We start from the raw sequence: 11,810 nt of genomic DNA, 5'->3' as shown, positions 1-11,810 counted from the left end.
TGTGTGTGTGTGTGTGTGTGTGTGTGTGTGTGTGTGTGTGTGCATGCATGTGCATGTGTGTGTGTGTTGTGGAGGGGTAGTGGTGGTTCAGTGGTAGAATTCTCACCTTTCATGCAAGAGACCTGGGTTTGATACCTGGCCAATGCACCTCATGTGCAGCTACCACCCATCTGTCAGTGGAGGCTTGCATGTTGCTAGGATGCTGAACAGGTTTCAGTGGAGCTTCCAGACTAAGATGGACTAGGAAGAAAGGCCTGGCAAACTACTTCTGAAAATCAGCCAGTGAAAACTCTATGGATCACAACAGTCTGATATGAAACCAGTCATGGGGATGGAGCAGGACACTTGGCAGCATTTCATTCCATTGTGCCTGGGGAGTCAACAGCAGCTAACAACAAGTGTTAGTGTTTGTGTGTGTGTGCGCGCGCGCACGCGCACGCTTGGCTTGTAGGGAGAAGGGGAATAAGTAGTAGGAGCAGGAGGGTGGGGATGGGGAAGAGAAAGTCAATCATGTGGCCTGGGCTTCAGCATTAGGTATATGTGCTTCGTTTTTATGGAGCATGATCTACCACTAATATAAATGGTAGAGAAGCATTTCAGCTTTAAAATAGCCTGTAGTCTTTATTTTTGAAATTATGACCTTAAAATTATGTACCTGAAAAGTCAGAAGGAAGGAGCTAGGGCTCCCCTGAAAATATCTTTTTATTAATAAAAATTAAGGTGGGAAAATATACACATGGATAATATAATAGTGTGAATGTTTTTTAAAAATGGATTGTCATAGGGTTTCTACTTTCCACCTAAAATCATTCAAGAAGTGAACAATCCTTTGTATCTGACACCTCCCTCCCCCTCTCCTTCCCAAAAGCTGATCATAGTACCTAGTACATAATAGGCCAGTAATCAATAAATAAATGCTTGCTGAATAAACAAATGGGTAAATAAATATTGTTTAACGCAAGCTTTCTAGAGCTTTTCATTCCAAGGAGCAAAAGCCTGTCCAGAGCCTACAGCAATGGTGGAGCAAATGGTGAACAGCTAGGTCCACCCAAAGGCACCTCAGAAGAAAGGCCTGGTGATCTATTTCTGAAAAATCAGCCATTGAAAACCGTATGGAGCACAGTTCTACTCTAACACACACGAGGTCACCATGAGTTGGGGTTTACTCAACGACAACTGATTTGGTTGGGTTTGGTCAGGCACAGCAGTCCTTGGGCGCACTTCCTCCTCGGTTGGGTGGGGGTGGTTGGGAGCAGCTTCCCTTATCTGTGTTCCAGGACAAGAGACAGCTGCTTCCACCCAAGCTGGCAGCCGCAGTAGCTCTGTCACTCTGCCCAATGTTTTTAAACCACATTTGGTGGCTTTCCAGTAGCAAAATGGCTCAAAGTAAACAGTCCCTAAATCCCCTTCTCTCTCTTCTCCCTCTGCAAACCCAGAACTTAACAAAAACACTGGTGGATGCCACCTCCGTTTTAGACTGGTTCCACAGACCACGTGAGAACTCCTCACAGACCATCAATTGTCCATGAAACACATTCTGAGGCCTCAAGGCACAAGCACTGTTTATTTGTACAGCCAATAAGTTATTAACTTTGGTTCTTTGAACTTTAAAAGTTAAATGTTAAATTTCAAATTTGGACAGATAAAAGGTTGTTTGTGGAGAGAATCTAGGGCACAGAAATGGAAATGACAAATTAGATTTATGTCATGGGTGTTTAGAAATCAGCGTTTTAATTTCCTTCAATAAAATAACACCAAAGACATATTTCCCCCCCAACTTTCAGTTTATGAAAATCTGCAGTTGAGTTTTTTTTAAAGAAAAATTACAAGCCAGAGCTTGTACCTGCCAAACATCATGGAGCTCTATCAGGTGTAATTAAATATAGTGAGTAGCTCTGTAATTAAATGGCAGAAATAAATTGTTTTTAGGCTTACAAGTCACACGAATGTTTTTGTGAATTTCTTCATAGGGACTAAAACAATTTTCAAAAAAGGTGCTGTCTTTAAAAGTATGAAGCTGGTCCATGTGGAGGAAAGTATGTTGTTGTTTGCACGAGTTCATCTTTTCACATGAACAAAAGTCATCCCAATAATTGATTAGAAAAGCTTGCTTTGAAAACTGTGCCATAGAGTTGAAGCCTGTTTCAAGTGGTTCATGCAAAAACTAGTTTCCTGATTTACTGCTGTGAGGTGATCATGTTAAAAGCATACTGCTGGCATTAATACTTGGTGAGGAGGAGGAGTCACAGCCGGGCAAATTCTAGACAGAGAAAATTAAGTCTCATGTGGCTGTTTCCTTCAAGAAAATAAAAATCGCTCTCCCCTACATATCCCAATGAGATGTTTATTTTCACAAACTGAAAGGATGCCCCGTGGCTGGGGAAAGCTATTAAGCACACTCATGGTTCAAAACACCCAGAAGAGGCTATTTACGGAGCAACATAAACCAGATTGTGTGTTTTTGCCTCAGAAATAGAAAAATGACATTCTTAATTATCTTTCACATAAACTTTCAAAAACTCGGCATTGCAATGGAAGAGAGAGAGATTAAAAATGGCTCAAAGGAATAAAATCCTCAAAACAAACTCCAAATGGCTCAGTAATCTGTCATATATTTTTCCAAGGATCAAGGAAAATTAACTTGTTTATTAAGATGAATGGTTAAAAAAGAAGCTAATTGAGAAGTGATGCTTGGGGCTTTCAGCAAGGAAGACGGGTGACTCAAAGTGCTGGCTGAGATGCGATGGCTCAGTGTGCCACAGGAGGGACCGCGGGCATATCACTAGTGTGCGGCGTCAAGGAGCAACAGACAGAGCTGTGGTAGAAAACTGCTGGCAATGAGAAGGACAGTTTGGAACAAGAAGGACCGGACGAAGGCTGACCAGGGAGGCAGTTCCTGCCTTACACATGCAGTTAGGGCAATATGATTCGGACAGCTCTTTGTTTTAGAAGTTGGTCCTAAGCCAGAATTTCTTGAGGGAGGTTCATCATTCTAGAGCTGCATTCTTCAATAAAGTAGCCATCGCCACATATGGCTAAATTTAAATTTAATTAATTAAAATGACATAAAATTTAAAAGTCAGTTCCTCAGCGATACTAGCTCCATTTCAAGTGCTCATTAACCACATGGGCTAGTAGTTACCATTGTGAACAGCACAGACATAACTTTCATCATTGCAGAAAGTTCTGTTGGACGGCATAGTACTACAGCAATATCAAAATGAGAGTAGCTCATTGCCCCCAAGTGGCTCCACCACCTTCCATCCCGGCACTGCTACTTACTAGCAGTGCCAATGGACAAATAACCTCTCTGTGCCTCAGTTTTTCCATCTATCAAATGGGAATAACTGTACTCCTAATTGGAGCCCTGGTGGCACAGCGGTTAACAGTTCATCTGCTAACCAAAAGGTCGGTATTTTGACTCCACCAATCGCTCCTTGGGAATCCTATGGGGCACTTCTGCTCTTTCCTATAGGGACACTATGAGTTGGAATCGACTCCATGGTAACGGATTTACCAGGTTATGTACGAAATAAGGGGCATTTTCTTGGTGATTGAGTGGTACAATTCTCGCCTTCCATTTTGGAGACCAGCGTTTAATTCCCGGCCAATGCACCTCATGCACAGCCACCACCTGTCTGTCAGTGGAGGCTTGTGTGTTGCTATGATGCTGAACAGGTTTCAACTGAGCTTCCAGATTAAGATAGACTAGGAAGAAAGGCCTGGTGAACTACTTCTGAAAATCAGCCAATGAAAACTCATATGGATCACAATGGTCCAATCCACAACTGATCATGGGGATGCTGCAGGACCTGGAAGCATTTTCTTCCATTGCACGTGGGGTCATGTGAGTTGAGGCCTAATCAAGGGCAGCTAAAAACAACAACAACAACATCTAAGAAGAATGTGTAGGATCCCATTATTTAATACATGAAAATCATGTAGATAGTACGTGGCTCATGATAAATATTAGCCAATATTATCTACTTTGGTTGCATGATATGTAGGTAGAGAATAACAATTATAGACACATTTGAGAGATAGTCCATATTTGTTATATTAAGAAACATCCTTTAGATGAACATGACCCAAAGAGTCCAGGCTGGTAGGTTAGAATAATAACAATTTAGACATATGGCCAAAGAAGGGGAGGGTATTAGTCTAAATAAACAACAGCAGTGTTATGGAACCCACTCTACAGAGTCTGACCATCTATTATCCGAGAGGAAGTGAAAAGAGGCTGGGGAAACCACTGACCACACTCTCTGGGGCGTGCCAGGCTCACCCTGCCTCCAAGACTCTACCCAGAAGCTTCCAGTAAGCCCCTAGCACAGGTTCTAAATAGTAGAGATCTAACAATGGGAAATGAAGCCCAGACACCCTGAGAAAAAATAGAATTGAATAACTTCCAAAGAAAATAATAATTAGGAGTAATAAAACCGCAGACGGAAATTTTAACTACACCTGCTTACCAAAAGCATTCCCAAGCTTTCGTTTTAAGACACGGATACATGTTTGTAATTGAAAGAACTGCAGAGTATTAATGCCCGCGACCAGAGTTTGTAATTTTGGTTAGAAAGATCTGATATTAGAAAAGTGGACAGGAGTTTTAAGTTACGCTTAGTACAGCAAAAGAAATAACATAATAATGTTAGAATAAAGGTTATTTGAAAGCTTTTACATCTAGTACAAATGTACTTCTTTTTCTTTTAACCCTTAATATAAAGAAAACTTTACATTTATACTTTTGTAATTGTGGATATCAATAATTTAATGCACTATCTCTATTTTTTTCAGAACTAACTTTAAAATGTTTACATGCTTTCAAGATTTCAAACCCACAAGGTAACCAAAATTGTAAGCCTCAATTAAAAAGGCTAAGGGTTCTTAGACTCATATGTCTCTCTACAGCTTTATAGGTGTCCCTCAAAGCTATACATTTAGTATTCCAAATTAAAAATAAAATGTATTTGCGTGACAATAAAAAGCTTATTCTTAGTCAAAATAATAAATTTCCCTTGATTTGTAAAGCTTGGAAGTGACACTTAACCGAGCTGAATATGCTAGTTACTTTACGTGATTTATCTGATTTTAATATACTCAGAACTTACTTTCTTTTCCTCTGAAAGATATATGTTATTGCTAAAGATTTAATACAGGCAGCCTGGGAAGACAGAGTTGCAACTTCATGAATCAACAATTTAGAAATTCTAGTCCCCAAAGTAATTGCGTACAAAGAGTTCGAGGCCTTTGCCTTGATTAGTTAATTGGGAAATAAAAATATATTTGTATTTTTATTTGTCTCTTTGAATCCTTTGCCTCTCTTATCTCCTGCATATTAGGGTATGAGCGAGGCTTGGTTGTTAATTTTATTTATATGAGCTAACCAAGATAAAAGTCTTAGCTAAGTAGGTTATTTATAACACATACACACACAAACATATACAAAACACAAAAATCCATTCATTTTTATATTACTAAGGAGCCCTGGTGGCATAGTGGTTAAACTGAAAGGTTGGTGGTCCAAACCCACCAGCCACTCTGTGGGAGAAAACTGTAGCAGTCTGTTTCTGTAAAGATTCGCAGCTGTGGAAACCATATAGGTCAGTTCTACCCTGTCCTATAGGATCTCTATAGAGTCGCTATGAATCGTAATTGGCTGGATGGCAGTTGGTTTGGTTTGGTTCGGTTAGATTTGACTTAAGTGTCACTTTTTTTCTTTTTCAAAAAATATCTGAGGTTGGCTGATTTCATTCATTTCGTCAGCAAGCAAGCACTAGGTATTTCTTAGGAGCTAAGCACTCTGTTGGCTATAGGGATTCAACACTGGTTAAGAGGGTTACCTGCCCTCAAGGTGGACACACTGGGCCATGAAGCAACATCTATACATTTGCGCCTCTGATGAGTGTTAAGAATCCAGTTTTTAAGTGACGTCATTATCTTTACTTTTATTCTTTCTCATTCAGTTTGTCCTGGTCTTTATTTTTAATGAAAAAATAAAGGATAATAAGTATTGAAACAGAAATATTAATAAATGAATTAAGTACACGTGGCTCCATTATTAGATTACTTCCCTTTGGTGGCCTCCCTCCAACATAATAGGGTTGGACAGCTGTTGCAATACTTAAGATAGACTGCTACTTAAAGAAAAATATTTCTTCTGGATATTCATGGGAAATGATGAACTACAGAAACTGTTATCGAATAATGTTCTCAGATGATGGATTTTTTAAATAATAATAATAAAACTGTTAAAGCTGGTGAAACTTCATCTGTGCATCTGCTTCTCCAGAAATTGTTTTGAGGTCATTTCTTCAGATTCAAAGGATGAAGGTAAGGAGGATTTATTTACTCATCTCTCAGAATCTGTGAAGTTTAATTCAGATGTTCACAGAGAGGTGGGAAAGGAGGTTTGAGGGTGGAAACAGCATTGTCTCTTTTCCTCTTGGGCACTATCAAATCGGTAGCTCCTTTGCTCACTGATTTTAGATATGTGGATCTTTTTATACCCAACAAAGCCTGAAATACTCCGCAAAATGCAAGTTCCTACAATCGGCAGGACTGAAGACTATCTACTGAGATGCTACAGTTAACTATCACACAGGGGCTCCAGGGTCAGCCCGTTTTAATCCACATGTAAAACCCAGGATGCTGAAAGCCCACCATTTACTTAACACAACACCCAGCCCCAGTGAGAGGCCTCTCCCCGTGGAATGCAGACGACTTTGTTTCCTGCTGTGTGCCCATCATTGATCACAAATCTATGAATGACAAGACTCAGCTGTAAAGAATGGCAGTCTCTATGGAAAAAGCACTTCCCTTTAAAAGTCACTTTAAAGAAAAATCGATTGTTCCTTTTCTAACAGGAAGACTTTGATGCTTTCTTTAGAACAAAAAGATACATCAACACTCTGCAACTAGTAACTTCTTCAAAAGGTCAGAAAATAAAGCAACTGAATATATAGTTTACAAAAATGAAAGCTTCCCGAGAATATTCAAGAACTGTAAAATTTACCGTGCTATAAAATACTGTTTTTTCCAACAGACAGTGGTTAAAACGAGTATCTTTAAGGTGCTTCTGGGAATAACATATGCACAGTTGGCGAGGTTAGTAATAATACTTGCATGTATTGTCAGAGGAATGTTCAAAACCCTGACTTAGCAAAGAACTCTACTTTGGAGCATCTGTACTTAAGACACCACTGTCCTCTCTACCCCCTGACCAGCAACGGTAACACTCATTTCAAGAGAAAGCAGGCCTGATAAATGACAGCACTACTAGTGTTTTATGTTATCAGCACTTTTACTATAGATTCTTTTTAATTCATGCAAATAAAATTTAAAAATTGCATTGTTTTAATGAAATACTATAAACACTAAAACTAAACCACCAGTTGCCCTTGTGTTGATTCTGATTTATGGTGATTCCATGTGCATCAGAGTAGAACTGTGCTCCACAGGGTTTTTAATGGCTGATTTTTTGAAAGTAGGTCACCAGGCCTTTCCTCCAAGGCATCTCTGGATGCACTCGAACCTCCAACCTTTCAGTTAGCAGCTGAGTGCGTTAACCATTTGCACCACCCAGGGACTCCACTGTACACGCTAAAATATATGAAATACTGACATTTGTTGAATTCTGGTTACTAGAGTCAATTTTTTTATACACGCATCAAAAGTATTGAAAAGAAAATTGTATAATATTTTTGCTAAACTAACATAATGAACCAAAAATCCTATCATAATATCCAGAGAGTCGCTAGTATTAAAGAATTTGGTTAAAAAGAATGTATTTTAAAATACAGGTACATGCGTCCCATGTATTCCATATGTACCTTAGATAGCTCCATGCCTGGGCCACACTGTTTGCAGAGAATGCAATTTCCAGACCGATCCCGAAATTCTTGTTGTCGACAGTCTCCTGTTTCACAAATCACTTTACATGACTGAAAAAAATAAGTAACAAAACTTTATCTTAAAATACTTTATTTTTTGCAAGAAAGGAACAACATCTTTAGTGTTAGTCACATAATCACTGAACTCAAACATTAATTCAGTGTCATTGTTGTTAGTTGCCCTCCAGTCGATTTTGACTCATGGCGATCCATGTGCGTGAGTAGAACTGCTCTGTAGGGTTTTCAAGGCTGTGACCTTATGGAAGCAGATCACCAGGCCTTTATTCTGAGGTGCCTCTGGGTGGGTTTGAACTGCCAACGTTTTGGCCAGTAGTTGAGCACTTAACCATTTGTGCTGCTCAGGAACTCCTAATGCCAGGCAAATTTAATTTTCGCTTTAGAAAGAAAGACCAGAGGAACCCTCGAGACTGTGGTCCTAAGACACCCTTCTGATCTGGAACTGAAGCCATTCCCAAAGACCACCTTTCAGCCAGACACTAGTCAGGCCCATAAACAATATTACAAACAACAATTACCCGAGAGGAACGTGCTCCTTAGAACAATCAATTATACGAGATCAAAAGGGAAACATTTGCCCAAAAGCAAAGATGAGAAGGCAGGAAAGTGTAGAAAATCCAGACAAAAGGAAATGAGGAACCCAGGGCGGAAACGGAAAGAGTGCTAACACATTGTGGGGAATGCAACCAATGTCATGGAACACTTTATGCACAAACTATTGAATGGGAAACTTATTTGCTCTGTAAACTTTCATCTAAAGCAAAATAAAAAATCTAAAACAAGAACAGAAAGAAAGAACACTTTCTGATAAATCAGTAAGTCTAGTTCTTGTCTGTATTCTAGAGAATACTAATTCACTCCCTAAAGGAAGTCTCCTTTTCTCTTGGAATTCTTTGCTGTCTTCCTCTGATAGTCTCGGAAGCCCCTAAGGTAAAAGATGACTTGGGAGCTGTTCCTCTGCCTAAGTGGTGACATGTATAAAAGGCAGTCATGCAGAGGCCAGAGGCTTCCCACTATCCGAAACTTCTGAGCTCGAAACTGTATTTTTTAATGTTGAAGAAATACAAACAGGTTTGTGTATCATGAATTGAATAAATTAATTAATTAAACAGAATGGATTGGTATAACCACAAGAACTGTGCAATTATCCTTTAGACATATCATAGGCATTTTCTCTGCCACCCAGTTTTGATGTAGGCATTTCAGCCTTTTCCAGCTGAACTACATTTACGTGGAGAACGTCCTCCTAAATATAATTTTGGACAATCACAAGATCAGTAAAATTCTTGATGATGATGATGATGATGTAGAAGACCACAGCAGCCTAACTGTCAGAACTCCTCAAAGTAAAACTGTTATGTAAATATGACCTTACTTTCTTACTGATTACCATTTAACCACTTACTAGAACCCAATCATACACTTTGGTTCATAGCATTAAAAAAAAAAAAAAATTGCCACCAAGTCAATTCTGACTCATGGCGACCCCGTGTATGTCAGAGTAGAACTGTTCCATAGGGTTTTCTTGGCTGCAGTCTTTACAGAAGCAGATCGCCAGTCCTTTCTTCCTTGGTATGCTGGGTGGGTTCAAACCGCCAACCTTTATGGCTAGTAACGGAGCGTAAACATTTTGCACCACCCAGGGACCTCTGGTTCATAGCACAGGAAAGATTATACTTGGAAAAAACAAAGTTTGTAAGTCATTATCCAAAATATACTTTTTTTTTCCCTATTTTATCTAAAAACAAATTTACCACTGATACTATCATCCTACAAAACTGTGTTTATCTGCTTCTTAACAAATAGTATTCATGGAAAATGTTGGTATTAACAGAATCTCAGAATTAATGAAGATACTCTGTTGAACTTCTTAAGTAGGAATGGCCTCAGGAACACGTCTGACTATAAGTTCGTTTTCCTAAATGATAGGGGCCCTGATGGTGCAGTGATTAATATCTCAGCTACTAACGGAAAGGTCGGCAGTTCGAACCCAGCAGCCGCTCTGCAGGAGAAAGATGTGGCAGTCTGCTTCTGTAAAGATTACAGCCTTGGAAACCCTCTAGGCCAGTTCTACCTTGTCCTACAGGGTCACTATGAACTGGAATCCACTCAACAGCAACAGGTACGGGTTTTTTTTTTCTCCAAATGAAAGCTGAAAACCTTAGGAAGAATGAGGAACAGAGGCTGTTGTTATGCACAATGCCTATCACAGTGTGATGTACACATACAGGCACAGTGAATTGTTTTTTATGGTTATAATAACCAGCAACTAGTCAGAACAAACTACTTCCACCTCGAAGCAAGAATATCTGTAATGATATCTGCCAACTTCCTTCAACAAAACTAATGCTTTAACCTCTAGGGCAGGCAGGAAAGAAAAAGGTGGACTTTGGGAACTGGAAGATTATTTGGGGTTAAAGGTCTGATAATTTCATCCTACCTCCCTTAACTCTACCTTAACTACCAATCTTTGAGGAGTTTGATTGTGTTTAAAGGAGACAGAAGATTCTTCCCCATGGGATAGAGACTGTAATCTCTTTGATTGTAATCTCTTCCTAGACCCCTTTATTCTAATGTTTAACAATTTTAATTGACAAAAGAAAGTTTTTCTTACATCTACCTGAATCCCAGAGTCCAATTTGACTCTTATTTCTTATAGATCATTATTATATCTCCATATTTAAATAAATAATTAATAATTTAAATTCAATTATTTTTGAATACCTTTATAGGTCTTCTGTGTAAAATTTTCAAACATTAAAATTCTCCAACTGCCTTTAATGGTATTTGGGAACAAGATGGATATAACTACATAAAAGTAATAGCTCTTTTAAAAATTTATTCTAAATCCTACACAAACCTCATAAGTTATGGGCTCAAAATTAGAATTTAGGGTCTGTTGTTGTTGTTAGTTGCCATGAAGTCAATTCTGACTCGTGGAGATCCCACATGTCCAGAGTAAAACTGCTTTATAGGGTTTTCAAGGCTGTGACCTTTCAGAAGCAGATCACCAGGCCTGTTCGAGGTACCCCTGGGTGGGTTTGAACTCCTAACCTTTTAGTTAGCAGTCCAGCGCTTAACCATTTACTTCATTCGGGAACTCTCTGTTAGGGTCTAGGATGTATTATGTGAGACATACCTATAAGTTCAACATAACATCATTGTCGTAATGCTACAAGTAATCTTACCATTTTACGACTTCATCTAAATTTGACCAAAACAATTTCAACAACTGTTATAAATGTGAAGACTGAACAGAAATTTTTAACTTGTCAATTAAATACAAAAATGATCAAATGGAATTTGAAAGAATTAAAAAATAATATGAGATCAGAGAGAGAAGACAGTTTTGGCATTGCTTCTGTGAATTCTTTCACCATATTCTTATGAGAGAAAAGAGAAGTTTACTTACCAAGTAGGCTAGCAGGACTACGATGGTGAAAAATGTTTTCTCTTGTTCCAGTAATACTTTTAAAGCCATTGCTCTTATTAAATGTAATTATTGTTGAAGAGTTCTAAAATAAAGATAAGAAGGAAGATACAGTTAGCATTAAACATTATGAGTGGCTGTGCACAGTATTGTACTTGCTATATAACATTTGTTGTTGTTGTTAAGTGCCACTGAGTCAATTCTGACTCATAGTGACCCCATGTGATACAGTAGTACTGCCCCATAGGGTTTCCTAGGCTGTAATCTTTATGGGAGCAGATCACCAGGTCTTTCTCCCGAGAAGCCACTGGGTGGGTTCAAACTTCAACCTTTCCATTAGCAGCCAAGTGCTTAACTGTTACACCATCAGGGCTGCTTCATATAACATTTACCATTTCCTATAAATGCTAGATAATAAATATTGTTTATGTTTTAAGAGAACCACATTTTTAGAAGATACATAGACAAAT

General features: G+C 38.7%; 1 protein-coding gene across 1 annotated transcript in view; it reads right to left on the bottom strand.

Annotated features, from left to right (window-relative positions):
- Positions 1-11,391, bottom strand: part of TNFRSF19 (TNF receptor superfamily member 19) — a 75,304-nt gene extending 63,913 nt beyond the window's left edge. The window contains exons 1-2 of the mRNA XM_004386577.1: positions 11,323-11,391; positions 7,833-7,943 (exon numbers count right to left, since the gene is read on the bottom strand). Coding sequence (XP_004386634.1) covers positions 7,833-7,943; positions 11,323-11,391 — 180 coding nt within the window. The remainder of the gene's footprint in view (positions 1-7,832; positions 7,944-11,322) is intronic.
- Positions 11,392-11,810: the final 419 nt, after the last annotated feature.

Source organism: Trichechus manatus, unplaced genomic scaffold (assembly GCF_000243295.1).
Source record: "Trichechus manatus latirostris isolate Lorelei unplaced genomic scaffold, TriManLat1.0 scaffold00168, whole genome shotgun sequence".
In the NCBI taxonomy this organism is placed as follows: domain Eukaryota; kingdom Metazoa; phylum Chordata; class Mammalia; order Sirenia; family Trichechidae; genus Trichechus; species Trichechus manatus.
This window is presented reverse-complemented; position numbering and strand designations above follow the sequence as displayed.